Source organism: Sinohyriopsis cumingii, chromosome 2, assembly GCF_028554795.1.
Source record: "Sinohyriopsis cumingii isolate HCF-2022 chromosome 2, ASM2855479v2, whole genome shotgun sequence".
NCBI lineage: Eukaryota > Metazoa > Mollusca > Bivalvia > Unionida > Unionidae > Sinohyriopsis > Sinohyriopsis cumingii.
In genome coordinates this window covers 145,246,992-145,269,279 of record NC_142962.1, presented here as the reverse complement: position 1 = coordinate 145,269,279, position 22,288 = coordinate 145,246,992, and the positions used below count along the sequence as shown (strand labels likewise).

The following is a 22,288-nucleotide window of genomic DNA, read 5'->3' as shown; positions in this document are numbered from 1 at the left end:
TAGCTTCTCGTGGGTCAGTGGTTCTTTCCGGGTTTTCCCAGGTTCTTCCTCCACCATTAATACTGGCCACCATGTATAGTCTATCGTGTGCTGAAAAATGGTGTTAAACCCTACAACAAGAACAACAACAATCTTTAGTTCCATTCAGTAATGGCCATAAGTGAACCTAGAAAAAACTGAATTTTGCCCTGGAAAAACCTGGAATTTTTCCTTAAAAGGCATGGGAACCATGTACTAAAATCAGGATCAGTTGTCACTGCCCTGTTTGGTCACCACATTAAACACCTTGTTATTTTGAGTTACAGGCATTATCAAAATACAGTTTCGATAACTTTAGATATCAAAACATAAACTGATGAATATAAACTGTATTATTTGCCTCTCAAACTTACTGAGATCACACATCACATACATGTTGGCTTGTTGTGACACTAGACTGGTCTTCATAAATAAGAAAAGATAACAATATGGAATTGTCTGTGGACTAATAGTCTATTAAACAAATCTAATCAACTGAGCTTTTGGATTGATCATGCAAATATGCTCACAGCAAGCATCCAAATGATCCATACTTCAACCTACAACTGTTCTGGTTGTTACTGTCATCATGTGGTGGCAGAAAATTCCTAGTTTTTTCCTGACTTTCATCAATATTTACAAAATTCACAATATTTACAAAATTCAAGGACTTTTCCTAGCTGGAGAAATAATATATCATTTCTCTCAACTTTTTCACAATTTCCTGGTAGTATGGGAATCCTAGTACAGTAGTAGCTACTGGGCAGCAGTAAAGCCTCACAAGTCTTTTTTTCCATACTTAATCACATTTTCACTTGTATTTGTTCTAAAAGACCAGAAAAATAATCAAATGTATTGCAATTTCTCATCATCTAATGACTCTAAAATGAATGCAGAGGTGCACATAGTTGTCATGGATACACACACTACCCCAACACCAACTAATTCATTTCCATAGAACTTTATGCCAACATATTAAAAAATAACAATAATTCTGCATTAGACTGGCATACAAACCACACTTTTTTCCATTGATTAGAGTTAGAAAGAAAAACAAATTCAGCCTGGAAAAACAGCTGTTCCTGAGTAACTTTTTGAGCCTCATGCTGTTAAACAGGATTACTCCCTGGTCTGCACCTAATAACATAGCCTCACACCTAAAGTTAATATGCTATTTTGTCAGTAGGCAATTAAATACAGGATACCAAAATAAAAGTCAATATTTTGTTGTCAACAACAGTACACAGACTGAAGTTATTGAAATGAATAAGGGAAGATTACTTAATTCATTTCCTAGCCAATGGCCAATGGGTGCATCTCAAAATGAGTACTCTGGTTTTTATTCCCTCACTAGTAGACTGGTTCTCTGGCTGTGTTCCTGGATCTGACTAATTCTTTAATTCTATTTGCTGGGATATCTGAATGACTGAAAGCTATAATCCCACTATCACAGGCATAGTGTGATCCCATATCTCAGTCTGCTTTCCAGTGTGGTGAGGAAATCAACAATTGTATTAGCCAGAAATTCATGAACTTCTGTAACCTTGTATCTCACATAATTTTATGCTAATATGGGCAAATGTGTTAAGTTTTGGGGATGTTTGTTATGAGTATCTAAAAAAAGAAAAACACATCCTTTTGGGTCACTAAATCCAGAAGTACAGTATGCTGTGTAGGTAAGGGAAAACTACTTATGTTGATACTGTTGCAACAATAGAGAAGTAAAAGTCTCCTGAAAAAAAAGAATCTTTAAAAACCTATGTGCCCCTGCTGAGGACTCCCTGGAGAATGGACCAAAATTGATACCACTTTTCACAGCTTGTTGCCTATCAACCAAGTTTGGTGAATTTCAACCCTAGTGTTTTGGAGGTGTGTTAGCATCCGTTAGTCTCAAGAGACGATGGAACTACGCCCATGAGAGATGTCCCGGTTGGTGGTTGTGCAGCGTCTGCTGTGGCTAAGTAGTCCAATGTGGGAGTGGCAGTCCCTGCTGTACTTGCTGCACTTGAAGTTTGCGTCTGGTGTTGGTTGGAGCTGCTTCTTCTTCCTCTGCAATCGTCTTTCATCAGCTAGCAAGCGATGCTTGTCCTCTCCGGCTTTCAGACCAGTGATCAGAGCATGTCGCCAGCTTGATCTGTCTAGAGCGAGCTCTTCCCAGGTGTTGACATCGATATCAAGGGCTTTCATGTCGTGCTTACAGACATCCTTGAGCAGAGATGTGGCCATCCGATTGACCTTTTGCCAGAGGCGAGTTCCGAATAAAGGATGTCTTTGGGGTTCCATCTGTCATCCATCCAACGTACATGGCCCAGCCATCTGATGCGGCGTTGGCGGAGGAGTGTGATCATGCTGGGAATCTTGGCACGCTCGAGCACCTCATTGTTTGTTACTCGATCGCTCCAGTGATCCTGAGTATGCGTTGGAGGCATTGCATGTGAAAGGCACTCAGTCTTTTCTCTTGTGAGGCATACAGAGTCCAGGTTTCAATGGCGTACATGAGAGTGCTTAGCACGCATGCACAGTACACGGTGATCTTAGTGTTCATGGTCAGCATGCTGTTGTTCCACACTCTCTGCGACAACCTGAAGAGAGTTGTTGATGCCTTTCCGATCCGCTTGTTGAGCTCAGCATCAAGCGAGAGGTTGTTGGTGATGGTAGAGCCGAGGTACATGAACTGACTCACCACCTCAAGTTCGTAGTTGTTGATGATGATGCTTGGGGGGTCCGCATCCTGAACCATCATGTTTGTTTTCTTTAGGCTAATGGTTAACCCAAACTCATCGCATGCTTTAGCAAAGCTGGCCATCAGGCACTGAAGCTCAGCTTCTGTGTGGGTGGCTAGACCAGCATCATCTGTGAAAAGCATGTCCCTGATGGTTACTTCACGCACTTTGCTCTTTGCCTTCAGTTGTGCCAGGTTGAACAGTCTGCCATCTTATCATGTGTGCTTGATAATTCCTTTCTGTGGACGTCCCAAAGGCGTGCTTGAGCAGGACTGCGAAGAAGATGCCAAAGAGCATGGGGGCAATAACACAGCCCTGTTTAACTCCACTGCGGATGTCAAAGGGGTCGGATGTTGAGCCATCATACTGCACTGTGCCTTTCATGTCATCATGGAAGGACTGGATCATGCTTAGCAGCTTTGAAGGGCAACCAATTTTCGCCAAGATTGTGAAGAGTCCATCTCTGCTGACCAGATCGAATGCCTTGGTGAGGTCTATAAAGGCCAGGAAGAGGGGTCTGAGTTGTTCTCTGCATTTTTCCTGCAGCTGCCTGACAGAGAAGATCATGTCGATTGTGGACCACTCTGCACGGAACCCGCACTGCGACTCTGGGTAAACTCTATCAGCAAGCGTCTGCAGTCTGTTCAGGATGACATGTGCGAAAACTTTACCCACGATGCTGAGAAGTGATATGCCCCTGTAGTTGTTGCAGTCGCTTCTGTCACCCTTGTTCTTGTACAGGGTTATGATGTTAGCATCTCTCATGTCCTGAGGCACTGCAGCCTCATCCCAGCACTGGCAGAGGAGGTCGTGCAGGTGTGTGAGCAGCACGCTACATCCGCACTTGATGAGTTCTGCTGTGATGCCATCCTTCCCTGGGGCTTTACCTAAGGACAGTTTCTCTAAGGCCTTCTTTAGTTCGTCTACAGTAGGTTTCTCGTCCAGTTCAGCCATGAGAGGGAGGTTTTCAATGGTGTTGAGGGCATCATTGGTCCCATCTTTCTTTGGCACTGCCGTTGGGGGGATCTGAATCAAATGTCTTGGAAAGAGCATAGGTGAATTCCTCAGCCTTGTCTTGATACGATGTCTTACTCACATCAATGCGTGGTTGACCCTCTTGCCTAGAGTGGTGGATCTTCTTCAGCTGAAGCTTCATTTTGCAGCACACCAGCGAGTAGTCAGTGTTGCAGTCAGCACTGTGGAAGGTACGGGTAAGAAGCACACCCTTCATGGCTGACCGTCTTGTAATGATCAAGTCCAGCTGGTGCCAGTGTTTAGACCGGGGATGCCTCCAAGACACTTTGTGCTGTGGCTTTGTCTGAAAGAATGAATTGGTGATGCTGAGGTCGTGGTATGAGCACATCTCTAGAAGGTGCAGCCCATTCTCATTCATCTTCCCAATGCCAAACTTGTCAAGACAGGAGGGCCAAGAGTCATGGCTGGCACCCACCCTAGCATTGAAGTCACCCAGCAAAATCAAGTTCTCTTCCTTGGGAATTTTGTCGATGAGCGAGTTTAACTCATCGTAAAACTCATCCTTGGTATCTGTGGAGGATCTTAGTGTGGGAGCATAAACACTGATCAGGTTGACAGGCCTGTTTGTGGTGTGGAGGCAGAGGGATAGCAGTCTTCCATTTCCTTGTTGGCAGGGTTCTATCATCCCCAGCAGAGTGTTTCTGACAGCGAATCCAACACCAAACTCTCTGGCTTCATCAGCGCTCTTTCCTTGCCAGAAAAATGTGTAGTTCTTTTCTCTGAGGGAGCCAGAATCTGGTAGTCATGTCTCCTGTAGTGAGGCGATGTCGACCTGGAGCCTTGCAAGTTCGTTGTTGATGACTGAAGTCTTTCGAACATCACTGATTGTCTGGAGATCATCTGAAAGCCCAGTCAGCATGGTCTGGACATTCCAGGTACACCACTCCCTCGATAACTCACGTACATAGGGGTCCAGAAACCTAATTAAGTGCCAGAAACATCAACCGCACTATAAGTGAGGCGCGGGTTATCGAGGGACCTATAAACTAAGCCCAAAACCAATATAGTGATTGACGACATAACGAAGAAATAAGGGGGGGGGGGTAGGCAGATTATACTGTTGAATACTCACTTTATAATCGTTCTGAGACTAACTGTTAATAAATATCTCTTCATAATGGTGTACTTTATTATTTCCTCATAGGACAACATTAATTTCAGGATAAATTACAGTATATTAAGGTGATCATCGAAAACGTTATTCCACGTGGTTTCCATTCGCTTAACATGTGTACCACTTCACACATTGTGTACTACGTCACTAATTTTTAAGTTGAATTGGATACATTCTAGTTTTATTGTTTGATCCAAATTAGACGTTTTTTTATATACAAAAGATCGACTCTTTTCGAGAAACAGTGTCGATCGAACGATAGATAGATAGATAGATTTGAATGTGATAGAAGTAAAATGGAAACCAAAAAAAACAAGGGTTAATCAGTACTAACATGTTTAATTAGTCTACAAATTTAAAACAACATAAATTAGAACAAGTTCATACTTGCCGTTTGTGCCACGCTTGACAAATATCAATTCACTTTTTGAAAAAATCAGTTATTTTTTATGTGTGTGTGTTACTCCTTGGTTTCTCTGCCGCCGAGCAAAATCCCTCAGATTTCGCAACTGCATTAGCTTTATGTAATCAACAATTTGGATCTCCAGCCACCTTATGGCAATATCAAAATATTTGATTGCTTCCTGTGCAGAGGGGTGGGGGTGCAACATCTGCGTCTGCATCACTTTCAACACTTGTGTTACTCCAGTTAGAATCGTCTTCTGCTGCAAATTTGTTCGCTACAGAAATAATTATAATTTCATCTGACATGTATTCGGCTGTGGGGCAATCATTGTCAGCACAAATCCACTCCTCCATATCATCAAAAGAAACGCCCATCTCAGCACCATGAGTCTGTATGAATTTCTCCCAAACAGCCTCGACATTAATGACATCAGTTTCACTGAAACATTCGAAGTCACTATCATCGTCGTTGTCTCTGTTACTGTTTTGCTTTACATCAAAGGCAGCTCCAAGACCCTTAATCCAGCACCCGAGGTCTCTTGTAATCGATTTTTTTTATTGCAACAAACACTTCCCCAAGTTGTTGATCAAAACAAAGCCGGCATGTACATGTAATTAGGTTCTCACAGAAGTACTCACGGGTTTCGATGTGACGGTCGATTGACTCTTTTCATGTTTTCAATGAACAGAATATGTTGTGATTATAATGTTTACACTGAAACGGAATTAAAGGATTAGAACGTGACTTTCACACAGGAAGACGTTTAATTGGTGTTTATTTCATTCTCTGTTGCCACCTGTTAGCATTTACCAGAAGTTTTCATTGATCGCTATTTCACCAGACTGTTTATTTACAGTATACTGACAACTATTTATCATAAAAAGTTACATAATATATGATATCTTTAAACAGAGGTCTCGCTAGGATTTTAAAACTGGGTCTTTCTGCCTCTGAATTCAATCACTAAATATCAGTACATTTTCTCACTCGGTCGCCAGTCAAAGCCTTTGAACTAGCCGCCTAGCTGTCGCATCATGTTCTTCTTTTTTTTAATGTACTCATAAAATGGCAACAGTACATCAAAGAGTCTTTCAGTCACCTATTACATGCGTACGGAGGACTCCCACCTCAGTGATTTTCTGCGTCCCAGATCAAAAATTGGCGTCCAAATATGCGTAATTAAGCATTTTCGAGATCTCTGCAATTAATTCTTCTTTAGAACTTGCAAATTTCAAAATATGGATTATATTTTTATGGGCATTAATCACCATTTTCGATGATAAAACGAGCAATGTATCAAGGTTTAATTTATCAATTCTTATCGTAATTTTTTCATGTTCAGCATATTTGAAAGATATTTTAAATACATTTTCTCTGGAAAAAATCGGGAACCAAGACGGACACCGCGTTATAAGCGGGATCGCGAGTTATCCGGGCACAAGTTATCGAGGGAGCGGTGTACCTAGCTTGAGGATTGAAGTCTTCTTTTTTATTTTTATTTTGTTCTTTCTTGGTGCAGTAGTTGCAGTCCACTTGTCAGGTATTTGTGTACCTTAAGCCTTACGCACCCAGTAAGGCAGGCAAACTGTGGCGGAATGGTACCTTACTGGCTGGGGGCTGCCTAGTTTGAGGCGGGCAGTAGCTGTCCAGTGAAACATGTTGGTCTCTCCCACCATCAGAAGCAACCCCTGGCGTCTGGCTCTACGCCAGTCGAGCAGTGACTTATAACCAGTAAACTGCTGCTTCCCGTGTTGTGTCTACGCTGTGGAGCAAAGCTGGAGTGTCCTCTTCAGGGCACAAGCCTGGGCAGGGTGATATGGAGAATCAACTGTTGCCCATGCAGCTGATCCCCCATCTCCACGCAGCTGATGGATCCAAGGGAAAGGACAAGCCAATACGTCATGGCACCAGCTGTGTCACAGGAGTTGCCGAGATAACACTGAAATCAATGCCAAGTCACCTTAGTGACTCCGTCTCCGGATTTTCTGTTGGGGCTTACTCCCTTAGCCTTTCCCATGAGAGGGTATAGTTGCAAGGCAGCGAAGGTTTGAAATCGGAGTTTACCGTCTCCTAGATGGGTGACCACCCAAGGTTAACGAGCCCCATCTGCCCAAAGCATCTGGTTTTGAGGCTCCAGAAACTCGCCTGTCATCCCTTCTCCAGTCAGTTTAAACAGGTCCCACCACTCATGAAGGCCTGGAGCTGGATTTGGTTGTCAGAGGCTCTATCAAAAGCAAGCTATTGGGAGATTTCCAAAGGAAGTGGGTGCTTATCTCCCACATCTGCCCCCGGCGATGACAACCCTTGAAACCCTGTTTAGGAGGAGGGTAGAGGTAACAAGTCATGGACATAGGCATAAGGAAAGAATGGATGAAGTGGGATTCACTATATCCCTGATAATAAAGCATGAAGATAATAAAATGAAAATGCACCCTAATAAGAAAAATACACTAGTGTATACATATGTATATATATGTTATGTATGTACTCATACACACAAAATACACATAAGCACAAATAAAAACAGTACAATATCATAAGCTTGGACACCATTGGCTTAACAGATGGCCAAGGTTGTATTTTTACTAACTTGCAAAAAGTACATACAAACTTTAATATCAAGGTCAATCTGGGGTGTAGACATGAATGGATGTGCACAAGAGCATAAAAATGATTAATGTAATGAGATTCACTCAAAAATCATTATACTGAAGTTGATCAACTCCTACTATGTGTCTGTCAAAGGTTTTAGAGACCATTTTTACTCACCCCTCTGTGTGTCCCTAAGTGTGAGTGTAAATCTATGTATCTCTCAAAATGAGGTTTACACACCATGTGTGTGTCCCTATGTATGAATGTAAATCTATGTATTGCTCAAACTGAGGTTTTAGATTCTATTCTCACTATACTTTTTGTTTGTTTGATGTTTTAAAGCGTATCATATGCATGAAGGTTATTTAGTGCTGAGACAACACAGGAAACAATAAATAAAATATAAATAGCCTTTAATTCTAACAGTTATGATAATTAGTCAATGAAAATGGTATGAAAAGTATCATGTTTTCATTTTTTCAATAAGAAAACATTTCCTTTACAAGCTACAACAAGCAGCCATCTGGACTGAAAAAAAAACAAAGCTTGATGTAGCAACACAGGTTAGTGATAAACTTTACTTGGCAAGAAAAAAATTATATTAACTGCAGAAGATTTTATTCAAGTATTGCGAAAAGTTTGGATTTTACTGCAATTTTATAAAAGTGTTAGCTATGGTCAACAAGCAAACTGATTTATTACTTTTGCACCCCTGATGGCATGTGACTGTTAATCTGAATAAATGCTAACAATAATACAACTTGCGAGGTAAATTATTTATTATATTTACCCTTTTTTGCTCCCTTGGGATCCGTCAATAATGGTTTAGTGATCACTGCTTGTTTCTTTGTCATGGTACTCCTGAATATACATGCAAAATATACAATATTTACCGCAACAACAAAAAAAAGAGATAGAATCTGAAGAAAGATCTTTACAGATATACACCACTCCCTCGATAACTTGCACCCTGACAACATATGAACCCGCTTATAACATGGGGTCAGGCGTGAATTCCATTTTTTAAACCAGAAAATACCAAAAAAATTTATCCCTATTTCATGAACCTGAAGAAAATCAAGATCAAAATTGGTAACTGAAACATTGATATATTGCTCATTTTATGGTCGAAAACAGTAGATAGGATCTGGACATTTTAATCAACATTTTGAAAATATCAACTTTCAATTAGAAGTCATATAATTGGTTATATTTTCCTTCCAAACAACATTCTTAGTGCACCCTAATTAAAGACATTCAAGGAAATTTCTGTCAATGAAAATGTCACTTATGCCTTTTGCAAGCTGTACATTAATTTTTAAATGCCAATTAAATAATTTTTATTAAGTGAAATTTGTGTTTTAATTCTATCTTTTTGTTTCTCTTAAATGTAATCATTATAAATGCAACGTGTATTGAAACGTAAAATGTGTCAATCTACCATAACAACTATGTCTGCAAGTGTTTCTCTGAGAACCTAATTAAGTGCCAACCATGTTTTGATAACTGACTTGGGGAAGTATTTGTCGTATTGATGCAGATATAGAAGCAAGCCTCCTTTGCATTACCATGTTAACTGCATCTTTCAAATCAAATAAAGAAGGTGGAATAAAAGAAAAGTTAAAAGGCATGCAAACCCTACATACTTAAAATCAAGCGGCCACGGTTGTGTATCGGGTGAACTCATTTCAGTTGATCAATCGAGCACTGTTACAAATGTTACTGTGTATGTAACATAATTAAACTAGACTCATTCATAACTGTGATCAAAGATAGCAAGGCAACCAAGCGAAATGAATACTCTGGAAAATAAAGAGCTTGGATGCACAGATACGGCCATTATGGGCCACCAAGTTTCAGAGAACTCCTGAACTGGCAATTAGAGATAGCCTCGAGGGTTATAAGAACTTTCACTATTACTTCCAATGAAATCGTGACATCAATATTGTACTAATTGAACAATGCAAAAATTGAGTTTTGACGTGGACAATTGTCTCATTAAATAAATGTTGTTAGATTTTTTTAAAAAAGATACTTGTTTGGCAGTGTATCAACGGTTAGTCTAATTCCATGCTACTTTGACTCCCAACTTGGCACTATATGATTAAATACCACTCCGGGACCCAGACTAATAAAAAAAACAAAAAGCAGTGATGTAATACACTGATGTTTTTGTGTACATGTGATAGTTGTTGAAACCAGGTGAAATGATCTTTCACATGTTGGATATTTTGAAACTAAATGTTATTTATACAGAATAACGAACAACTTCATTAGAAAAAGCACGTTATTAATAATTATTATTGATGGGATTGTACATTTTTGGATGTCTCTCAATAACTCACACCCTCACTTAAAGTGTGGTTTATGTTTGTGGACCTCGTTGTGCACAAGTTATTGAGGGAGAGGTGTGTATGTCATGATTTCCTTTAAAATGACGAATATATTTTATATAGGTAGCCATTGTAGACATGAAAGCAACATCTGACCACCCTTTTCCTGTCTTTTTTGCTGAAAAACTGGGATTGTTGGTCTTTAAATACAACAAGTCATCCCTGCTCAAAAGTGAATCCCTGCAGAAAATATCCTAGACCTGCCACTATTTATCTATCAAACGGTAACAAAATATTAAATTTTGTTCCTTAAATATCCTAATAATAATCATTTATTCAAAGATCTTATACAAAAAGGGAAAACAACTTATTATGACAGTACATGTATTACTGGAAATGCTACAAAACTGACTTTCAATTTGGTAAATCAAAATGACCATGGCAGTTTGCATGCCAAACAAAATCAAAACATAAAAAGTTGCTAACTTTATTGGTCACATGCATGTGCCTACACAAAAATCTTAAACTAATAAGAAAATGAGAGCTACAACTTGGTGAAATGTATTAAACAAGACTGCTCCAGTGGCCTAGTGGTTACAGCATCCGCCTTAGATGCGGGAGGTTGCAGGTTCAAACTCCAGCCGAGTCATACCAAAGACTTATGTGTCTGCGGCATGATGCCCCAGTGCTATACATCACTATAAACTGCCATGTGTGTGCAGACATCGTAGCAATATGACTGAAATTTTTTTAAAAGCTACGTTAACTATGCACAAGAATGGGTCTGAAAAGAGCAACAAGGATAAAAATGACAGCAATACAAACCATGTAAATGTTGTAGAAACAAAACAATGTAAATTTCTGTAGAAATACTTATGTCTCCTTGAATGCCCAAAAGAGTAATTGCAATCCTGTTAAAGTTATGAATTTAAACATTTCAGGAAAAGATGTCAATATAGGTCATATAAATATTCAAGGCCATCTGAGGGATAACAGATCAAGTTAAACTCATCTTAATCGTTCCAAATAATGATGTACATTTGCTTGACATCTCAGAAACAAAACTGACTGAAAGTCAAACTGACAATTTTCTCTGCGCTGATAGATATGACAAAACAGTTCACAGAGACAGGATTCGGCAGGGGGGGTCTCATAGCTTATGTCAAGAATGGTCTTGAATCTGAAAATGTTGAATCTATGGATTCAGATCACCCCAGAAAAAGCCAAATTCTTTCTAGTATTGGAATGAAGAATTTGAATTCAAATAAAAAAAATTATAAATGAAAATGAAAAATATCACATATTAAGTGACATAAATATGGATCTCCTAATTGAACAAATAAAAAAAACATTAGTTGGATTTTGTTCAACCTTTGGAGATTTTGCAATTAGTCAATGAAGCCACTAGATTAATATCCAATTCAACAACACTTACAGACAATACAAATATTTAAAAAATATTTCAAGAATTTCTGTTCCAGAAATTGGTTTAAGCGATCATTTTGCAATTTATCTCAAAAGAAACGTAACATAAATGTGCGAGAAAAGAATCTTCATAAATCTATCACATACAGGACTTTTAAAGCTTTCAATAATGATAATTTCTTATAGGGTTCAGAGCAAATCCCTTGGGATACTACCAAACTTTTGATGACACTGGATATATTTTAAGCATTTGGTTGGATCTGTTTTTGGAAGTTCTTAATAAACATGTACCTTTCAAGGCACATAGAGTAAGATCAACAACCTGGCTGGGTCACCACATAAATTTTATATACTATGAAAAGATGAGACAATTAAAATCTGTAGGTAATGAAGATGAATACAAAATCTGGAGAAATAGAGTATGCAAACAAAGAGAAACAACTACCAAAGAATTCTTGATAACAAAAAAAAAAAACCAACCTTAAAAGTATCTGGAAAATTTTTAAAACATTTAGAACAGGAAGTACAAACATAAGGCAGTCATATCATCCTTAATGAATGATGGTAATCATGTTTATGACATTGCAAATATTTTCAATGAATTCTTTGAAATCGTTGCCTTCATATTACAGAACAAAAGTTAGACTCTGATCATTCCAAACTAAAAAGATTTTGTTCACAAAGAAATTTTAAATCTGGAAAAAACATGGATGCTTCTAAATCTGCAGGACTCGACATTATAGGTTCAAGACTTCTTAAAATAGCTGCATCTGCTATTGCTGATAGTACTACCTTTCTAAGTAATCACAGGCTAAGAACAAATCAATTTCCCCAATCTTGGAAAACTGCCAAAGTAACACCAGTAAATAAAGCTGGACCAAAACAGGATGCAAACAACTTTAGACCAGTATCAATTCTTCCATCCCTTTCCAAATTACTAGAAAAGCATGTATACAGTTCTTTTATGAACTATCTCAATAATCACACTCTACTTCATCAAAATCAGCATGGCTTTCAAAAAGATCATTCTTGTGAAACTGCAGTTATCTCTATGACTGAAAAGTGGATAAAAGCCTTAGATGAAGGAAAGTTAGTTGGTACTGTAATGATTGATTTTTAAAAGGCTTTTAACCTACTAGATCATAAAATTTTTCTTGAAACATTAAAAATCTGTCAATGTAGTCAAAATACTCTTAAGTAGTTCATGTCCTACTTGAGCAATAGGTCTCAACAGGTAACATTAAATGGACACCTACCTGAATCTAAAATAATAAGTTACTGAGTGCCACAAGGTTCTATCTTGAGGCCCTTGTTATTTGTTCTATTCATAAATATTTGTGCAAGGAAAATGGTATGATCCTCAATACAGACAAAACATAAGTCTTACTGATAACTACATGACAGAAAAGAACAAGACTGCAAACTGATATGCTGCATGTTCTCTATGATAACACTCATCTGAAAATGACATGTTTAGATAGAATTCTTGGAATATTAGTTGTCATTAACTTGTAATGGTCCCATTATATAAATTATATTTTAAAGAAAATAAATTCTTATCTCTGACTCCTAGAGAAAATCTAGGCCTTCATTCCATTATATAACAGAATTACTTTGTACAAAAGTTACATTCAACTGCATCTTCACTGTAATATTATTGGGGGAACATAACTGCTGCAAATATGTGAACTTTTTCAAGACTCTAGAAAAGGGTATGTAAAATAACTCTTGATCAGCAAACAGAAAATGTTCAAACTGCAATGCTAACATTCAAAGAATTACCAATACATGAAAGAATATTTTTAAGAAAGGCCAAAATAATATTTGCCTATATACCATTTTCCAGAAAAGAGAATCTACTGGTACATCAAATCTAAGGGCAAAATATTAAAGTACTCACTAACCAAAAAAGAAGATATTCAAAAATAACTTTCAATTTTCAGGTGCTCTTGTTTGGAATAACATTCCACATGTTATGAAATCAGCTCCATGCATCTCTTCCTTCCACAGTAAGTGTATTAGATGGAAGATATTATAAAAAATATCAAACATTTTGTACTTATTAAAGTAATGGTGTACTTAATAAAGTACATGTTACACCACCCACCTCCTGTGCTTCATTTTCATTTCTGCAGCTATGTATCATTTGTGTGAATAATTGTTGGTATACTGTTTATTTGCTTATATTTGTATGTGTGTCTGTATGTGTGAACATAATATTTTCTTGTATTTTATAGGTACATAATAGGACCTCAAGTTAGATTATTTCTCATTTGTAACTAAGTCACCCTCTGAAAATAAAGTCTTTATTATTATTATTATTATTATTAATATTACTGCAAAAATGTAGGAAACAATGATGAAACCCTTACTATTACATATTGTGATGGACACCTGTCACATACAAAAATCTGGACAGAAATACCAATCTAAGAAATGTCTGCATAGATATGCTGGAGAAAAAGTGTGGACAGATAGGTACAGTGATGATAACTGAATGCTTCTGCTGTTATATAAATTTGATTTAATTTATATTTGACTTAATTTGATTGTAAGTTTTACAATCTTTTTATTTTTATTTCATTACATGTTCAGTAATGTAATTTTGTTTACTGGAATTTGATACTTTCCAGAAATTAGTTTGAAATGATTGTTTAGTCGAAAACACCTAAAAATAGAACTTTTTACTTTTTTGCTGACCTAGTTCCTAACCTTGATTGAGAATTAAGTAAACAACACCTTTTTTAAATTCATTCTTAATGTGTGAATGATAATAGTGAAATCAAGGCTGACTGGGACTATGTGACTTTAGATGTAAATACTTTGACAATGTTCTCGAAATTCTGGAGGGTTGACCCTCATCTGAGAATCTGTTTTGCACCTCAGGTTACTGTATAACCTTTGTCTATAGAGAAATTAGTCAGATGGGCCTCTAAACACTGGGACGTAAGGTGTCCGCTTTGTTGTGACCAGTTTAGTTTGGAGTTAATATTTTAATTTTCATGCAAATTATTTGGATTCTAAAAGATTGATTCTTTTCCCTGGAAATATTTGAGTGCTCATATAAAATTCATGGACAAAGACACATCTTTAAATTTTATTTGGAAATTCAAACACTGGAATATTGTTTGTGAATCAACAAAGAACTGTAGACACATCTGTAATATAAAAGGCTTCAGTATAAGTCATCTCCTTCCATTTAGGATTTTTCATAGGGACTCGAACTTGAATTCATTAGAACATTTCATTACTAGGACTTCTAAAATTTAATTTGTGGATTATTCTTGGATTTTTTTTGGACTTGATTCTTAAAAACTAAGTTCTTTTTTTTTATTTTCACAGTGTTTTTCCAGGGAAATAAATTATTTGTTATATTTTTCAAAGCTTGTTGTTTTCACCCTTTCTTTGTTACTTTTTTTTTAGAGCCTAAACACATAACACTGCACAGCAATATACATTTTCCAATTTAAGAAAATTAACAGCCAGTGCATACAATAAGCATTTCTGGATGTACATGTTAAACATCACTAAATGATATCTGTGTGGTATAAAAGTTGCTAAGTGGTACTTTTCTTCATGTCACTAAGAAATTTTCATCCTATATCAATACTCACCCTACAGACTTCTTTGGTGCTTTTAAATTCGTGGATTTTGTCTCTTTTGATGGTGTTGATAAGTTAATCTGTTGAAACAATACAAACAAATTTGATATCCGTTACAGCAGGGTAATTTAATTTAAATTGCTGATTGTTGAATATTCTTCATAGGGTAACAATTATCGGAGATTACCACAAACAAGAATCTAAATCCCATATATACTTGCTTATAAGTTCAAAGGCAAACTGCACAGACCCAGATCTGCCATAATATAATGTATTGGCTGGCTCTGGGTCTATCCAATTTTTAGGAGTAATCAACAAAACAAACAATATTAACCCTGATCTGCAGGCAAATTATGTGATAGCAGATCAGAGTTTATTTTATTTGCAGTTGGACTTAGGAGTCTATAGAGTACCTATCAAGCATTGATCCTTGTGTGAAAACAACCTATTCACAAATTTACATACAGACACAAAGATATGTTTCAGAAAACCATGATGAAAATAAGTAGTTTGTAATGAAAAAATTCTGAATTCTTAAAACAAATGATTTGTCTAAAATTTCCCAGCTACATCACCTTATCAATTAAGAGTGCATGTCTGTATTTGGTGACCTTCCTACCCAGACAAGAAATTAATTAGTTAAGCTTCCTTTTTTAATTTTTTAATATTATTACTGAAAAACTCTAATTATTTTATTGCTGTTTTTACCATTTGTATGCATGAAATTTGATTATTTTAGAATAACCATGTTTCATACCATAATTTTTCTCTGCTGTAAATTATACATAGCATGCATGGTTTGCTACGTGAAGACTTTATACATATTATGCATGGTTTGCTATGTGAAGACTTTATACATATTATGCATGGTTTGCTATGTGAAGACTTTATACATATTATGCATGGTTTGCTACGTGAAGACTTTATACATATTATGCATGGTTTGCTACATGAAGACTTTATACATACATGTATTATGCATGGTTTGCTAAGTGAAGACTTTATACATATTATGCATGGTTTGCTATGTGAAGACTTTATACATAGTATGCATGGTTTGCTACATTAAGACATTATACATATTATGCATGGTTTGCCATGTGAAGACTTTATACATATTATGCATGGTTTGCTACGTGAAGACTTTATACATATTATGCATGGTTTGCTACATGAAGACTTTATACATACATGTATTATGCATGGTTTGCTAAGTGAAGACTTTATACATATTATGCATGGTTTGCCATGTGAAGACTTTATACATATTATGCATGGTTTGCTACATGAAGCCTTTATACATACATGTATTATGCATGGTTTGCTAAGTGAAGACTTTATACATATTATGCATGGTTTGCTAAGTGAAGACTTTATACATATTATGCATGGTTTGCTACATGAAGCCTTTATACATACATGTATTATGCATGGTTTGCTAAGTGAAGACTTTATACATATTATGCATGGTTTGCTATGTGAAGACTTTATACATAGCATGCATGGTTTGCTACATGAAGACATTATACATATTATGCATGGTTTGCTATGTGAAGACTTTATACATATTATGCATGGTTTGCTACATGAAGCCTTTATACATACATGTATTATGCATGGTTTGCTACATGAAGACTTTATACATACATGTATTATGCATGGTTTGCTAAGTGAAGACTTTATACATATTATGCATGGCTTGCTATGTGAAGACTTTATACATATTATGCATGGTTTGCTACATTAAGACATTATACATATTATGCATGGTTTGTTACATGAAGACTTTATACATACATGTATTATGCATGGTTTGCTACGTGAAGACTTTATACATAAATGTATTATGCATGGTTTGCTAAGTGAAGACTTTATACATATTATGCATGGTTTGCTACGTGAAGACTTTATACATATTATGAATGGTTTGCTACGTGAAGACTTTATATATATAATGCATGGTTTGCTATGTGAAGACTTTATACGTATTATGCATGGTCTGTTACATGAAGACTTTTGCTGGGAAGAGTTCTAGCCTTAGTTTAATAGTCAATAGAGATGTAGATTGGAAAAAGAGTGACAAGGAATCCCTCTGTACCCCTCCATGTCCAATTAGTTCAGAAGCAAAAGACGAAATCCTTCTAGGAAGAATTGGCTTCATCTGTTCTGGACCAAGATCTGAAAGAAGTAAATGCATCAGTAATAAAACTTACCAAAAACACTGAATTATTAAAGCAAATGAATTTTTTCAACTTATTACACTTTTCCACAATGTAGGAATAACATGCAAATCAAACCTGTACAAAAAGTCACATACATGTGTGCATGGACAAAGAGAAACATTTCTATACACAATATCAATTTCATCTAAACCTTGATAAGTGTTCAGGCACTGTTACAACTACATGACGATGTAAACAGTTTATATACATAGTGTGCATTTTTCATTAATAACGATTTTCCATTATTTCAGTTATTTGCATAAAAACATGACAACCAAAGATCTTCCTGAGCATGAGCATTATGAATTTGAATAGAGTACTTTATAAAGAACATACATGTCATGCAATTAAAACCACAATCAAGCAACTCATTTTCAGTGTCATTTATTGTAACTGAAATTCAACTTTCTCTGTAGAGGGTCTTACCTTGCTTGACCTTCTGGTTGGCTTTGGATGCCATCTTTCTTGACTAGATTATTTCCTCCAGTAACAGAATTACTACTTATAGGTCCCCAGAATAATCCAGGTTGCCTTGAAAATATGAAAGGAAGCCATTTTGATAAAACCTTTTAATGCTGATTTCATACAATATTTGTATTCATCTCTCATGTATTGCTAACATTACTTTTCACATATGTTTAATAACTGATTAATAACTGGAACCAACATAGCTAATCAGAGACAGGTAAAACTCAACCTCGATACTGAGTATATTACCTTTATTAATATTTATGTCTGCACGTTTTGGTCATCATGCTATGTATTTGGACCATATGCTTTCAAATAAACATGAAACTGTATATTTTTAATTTTCTTAAACAGCTAGTTGTATCTTCTTACATTATTATAATTGCCAATAAAAATGTAGGTAACTGATATTTGATAACTGCTACTAGAACAATTTATTTGTTTGTCAGTTTCTAAAACTTTTCAAAATTTGAGTAAACAATTTTGGAATAAAATATGCTTGTTTGATAATACATACCTGAAAGTAATATTTTAGAGGACAACAACTACTTCACAAATCCAGCATTCACAGGTGTTATGTATATTTGATTTAATTTATATTTGATTTAATTTAATTGTTTGTTTGTTACTTTTTTTAAAATTATTCCATTACATGCTATTATAATGTAAAATATTTACTGGATTTAATATTGTTCAGTTCTGTTTTTTTGTAAACAACTAAAAATAGAAACTTTGTATCTAATGCTGACCTAGTTCCTGACCTTGATTCAGAACCAGTAAGAGTTGTGGTACACAACTTTTTTTTATTTTTATTTTTATTCTTTCTCAGAGTAAGATTCATAAGTGAAATCGAGGCCATACTTGGAGTACGTCACAAATAACATGTATCAATTAGGTTTTTCCAGAGGACTGACCCACATCCAGGCATCTGTTTTACACTGTAGCTAGATTTATTATTGATGTTTTGAGAAAGAATAGTCATTACTTGCCTTAACACTTGAGAAGTTAAAGTGTTTTATGTTATGACCCATTTTTGGGCTAATTATTTTGTTTTCTTCAAATTATTTGGATTCCAACTGATTATTTTTTCCTGGAAATACTTGTGCTCTAAATTAATTCTTGGACAAGGACAGCTATTGAAATTTACACATAATTCAAACACTGGAATATTATCTTCTGTGATTCAACAAGGAACTGTTTACACAGTATGACCACAGCATACATCATCGCCTTCCATTTTGGATTTCATTGGGATTCAAACTCAATTTCATTAGGACTTTTTATTACTAGGACATCTATTTCTTAATTCTTTGATTATTCTTGGATTATTTTTGGATTTGATTCGTAAAATCAAAACTTCTTTTTCTCATTTTTACCTTGTTTTTCTAGAGAAAAAAATCGTTTGTTAACTTTTACAAAGCTTATCATCTTCACTCTTTTCTTGTTACTGTTTGAAAGAGCCTAAACACGTAACACAGGGTAAAATGTGTAGCTATGAAAGTTAAAAGTTATCTTCCCACATGTGGCTGTCAGACAGAGTGACCTCCTCTTGATACAGGACCTGGCACCACATTCCACTAATACAGCAATTACTATTGAGAAGAATACATGCTCTCTTAGTAAGATGTAACTACAGGGAGACCAGCTGGTGTATCTGTATTATGACTGGGTATGTGTTATCATAGAAACAGATTTTACTCCAAAATTTGGTTTCTTCTTCTTCAAGTACATTTCCTGATCATAAATGCCTTAGAGAAATAGGTAATGCTTAGTAGGGGATAGTTTCATAAATTGGCCACTATTAAATTCCTGAGCTTAAAGGCTATGATGTGACTTTTTCAGCAATTATTGTTTAAAAATGAACAATATGAATATATTTGTGAATTAGGTGTTTCGGGCTTGTGTTGGTTCTAGAGGTATGTACACCTCCCATAGTTACTTTGCAGTATGAATACAGTGAAAAATACCAATAGTATAGTAAAAAGAGCAGGTCACTCAGCAGTAGACATGTGCGTTCATGGCAAGTAGAATATCTCAAAAATAGTTTGGATGGCAACTATTTTGAATTGCATCAAGCGGTCTAGTACACGATGTTTTTCAAAATTATCACCTAGGAAAAGGGCTTGTGTTTGCACTCTGAACATCACTTGGTGTCAAATATGAAATTCAGACATGAAAAATGTAGATATAAATTTGGAGTTGGGGTGCATAAACTTCTTTTGCTATGAACTGCAATTGACTTCTTAGGTCAAATGAACAATATTCTTATGTTTTTTTTAAAAATATAGCTAACCCAAAATATGGACCTTTTGGACCTCATTTCTGCATTTAATTTTTTATGATTTTTTATATTAGGCAGGTGGATGCGGCACTGACTTTGTGCATAAAAATGATCCTTTGCACCCTAAGAGGTGGAGGAAGCTAAATCTCCTTTGTGGTTTTACTGGAGTTTAAATGTCCATCAGCAAATGATGTATCATTTTGTGAATACAATAAGAAGTTTTTATCTCATCTTATAATCTTATTCTTGTAATGATCATTTATTTCTCTTCTTTATTATTTTCATTTATCTATTAATTCATATCTTTCGTAATTCTATATATGTCTCTCTTTTTGTACATTCCTTGTTCATTTGTTCATTCTTTCAATCAGTCGTTCTTATATTTGCTCTTTCACTTATCCACTTATCTGCATCTAAAATACCTCTGTTTGTTCATCTTGTTCTTTAGGTGCATTCATTTTATTTATGAGACTGACTGCTGAATTATCTACAATAGATGAATTAGATTAATAAAGCAGTCCAAATAATATCTATCTTAAAACACAAATGGCAGACAGTTTTAAAGAAACTGATACAGCCATCAAAAAAAATTGTGAAGATTATTTAAATTATGGGGTGTGGAAAAATGCTCAAGAAATTAGAGGCTCTCAAACCGTTTGGGCAAAACAAGAAAATATGTCTTTCCTATTGTACTCATTGTAAAATCAAAATATGCAGGGTTTGGTTAGTTTGACGGATGGGGTTGGGTTTTTTTAACAACATATATATCTTTTTTTAATAAATTTAACCACTGGGAAAAAGTGCTAGGGTCAGCAAGGAGAAACAAGGACTGTCAGCAGACTAGAAACATATTTTTTTTCTTTGGCCATATTAAAAGTAGTTTTGCACATAACTCTCTCTCTCTCTACTCTCTCTCTCATAGACAATGTCTATCCTGGCCAAATATGACTAATTATTTATCAATGAGAAAATGAGATGATTGAGATATGTTTTTTAAAAAAATACTTTTTCTCTAGACGAGATTTGCTGTTAGCAACTAGAGAAAAATTTTCATAGAGAAATTACACATTAATACAAAATTAATTATTATATGTAGAGTGTTATTCTAATATATGGTATACTTCCATGATCAATCAAATATTTTCTTCTAAAACCTTGGAAGGCAATAGGTAAATCTTTCCAAACAGGTATATTTTGATAAAATAATAGTGATCATAACTTAAGCATCATTTATTACAACTTTCATTGTAATTGATACTGATCATCCAATACTGTGTCGACGATTTTTCCAAAACTTTCTATGACTAACACGATAAACAATTATTTAGCTCACTTCGTTAAAATTATGTATGTGAAAGCATACAAATCTTGATTATGTTTAAAGTGATAAAATAAATGTCACTTTGATCCCAGAAATGTAATTTAAAATGATATGCGGCTTACACAACCGCCTACGACAATAGTACCTGTATTTGTTTGCAGGTTTATTTACTAAGACAATAAACTGATATCATATCTGTATTGCAGCGAAATGTTTACCTCTAGTGTGCAAGCCAGGACTTCATGCGATTTCTCGAAGCATGTCAGTCCCCATTATTTCTACCGTCAAAATCGTTTAACATTTAAAACTGTATTTTGTTTATCTTATGCTAAATCTATTGGCAACAGTGCGAACCTGCAAGAGTCACCAAAGGGAGACAACTTCAAAGCAAATTCTTTTGGTGTTTTGAGCACACTCCACTTAAACGTAAAACAGTCGCGACGAAGACTCGAACATTCCATTGATGAAACAAACGGTGAAGACGTTGCGTAACACTTAATATTCGCACGATTTAAACAACTTTCTTACTGGCATGTTGTCAGTAGCAACATAACGGTCCCAGGAGCGATGCCCCTTATTGTCACCGCTACTGAAACGCACAGGGGCTATGTTCTTTTGTGGCGCCCATACTTTGCTATAGAAAACAGTTATGTCAGTTGCCAACACCTCCATCCCCCACCTCCAATAGGTTTTGTGATGAACTGCCTCCGTAGCACTAAGACGAAGGTGCGATACTTTGACAATATCA

The 22,288-nt window shown here is 35.8% G+C and overlaps 1 protein-coding gene and 1 long non-coding RNA gene across 2 annotated transcripts in view; both read right to left on the bottom strand.

Annotated features, from left to right (window-relative positions):
• Window positions 1-4,616, bottom strand: part of LOC149806018 (uncharacterized) — a 55,955-nt gene extending 51,339 nt beyond the window's left edge. Inside the window, exons 1-2 of the mRNA XM_089934996.1 lie at window positions 4,569-4,616; window positions 393-441 (exon numbers count right to left, since the gene is read on the bottom strand). Of these exons, the coding sequence (XP_089791122.1) occupies window positions 393-441; window positions 4,569-4,616 (97 nt within the window). The remainder of the gene's footprint in view (window positions 1-392; window positions 442-4,568) is intronic.
• A 3,690-nt stretch (window positions 4,617-8,306) lies between these two features.
• Window positions 8,307-21,874, bottom strand: LOC149806017 (uncharacterized). The gene is made up of 5 exons (XR_016419840.1): window positions 21,759-21,874; window positions 17,897-18,001; window positions 17,347-17,426; window positions 15,261-15,328; window positions 8,307-8,749 (listed from the first exon to the last, which is right to left on the bottom strand). It is a non-coding gene; the product is annotated as an uncharacterized LOC149806017 (long non-coding RNA).
• Window positions 21,875-22,288: the final 414 nt, after the last annotated feature.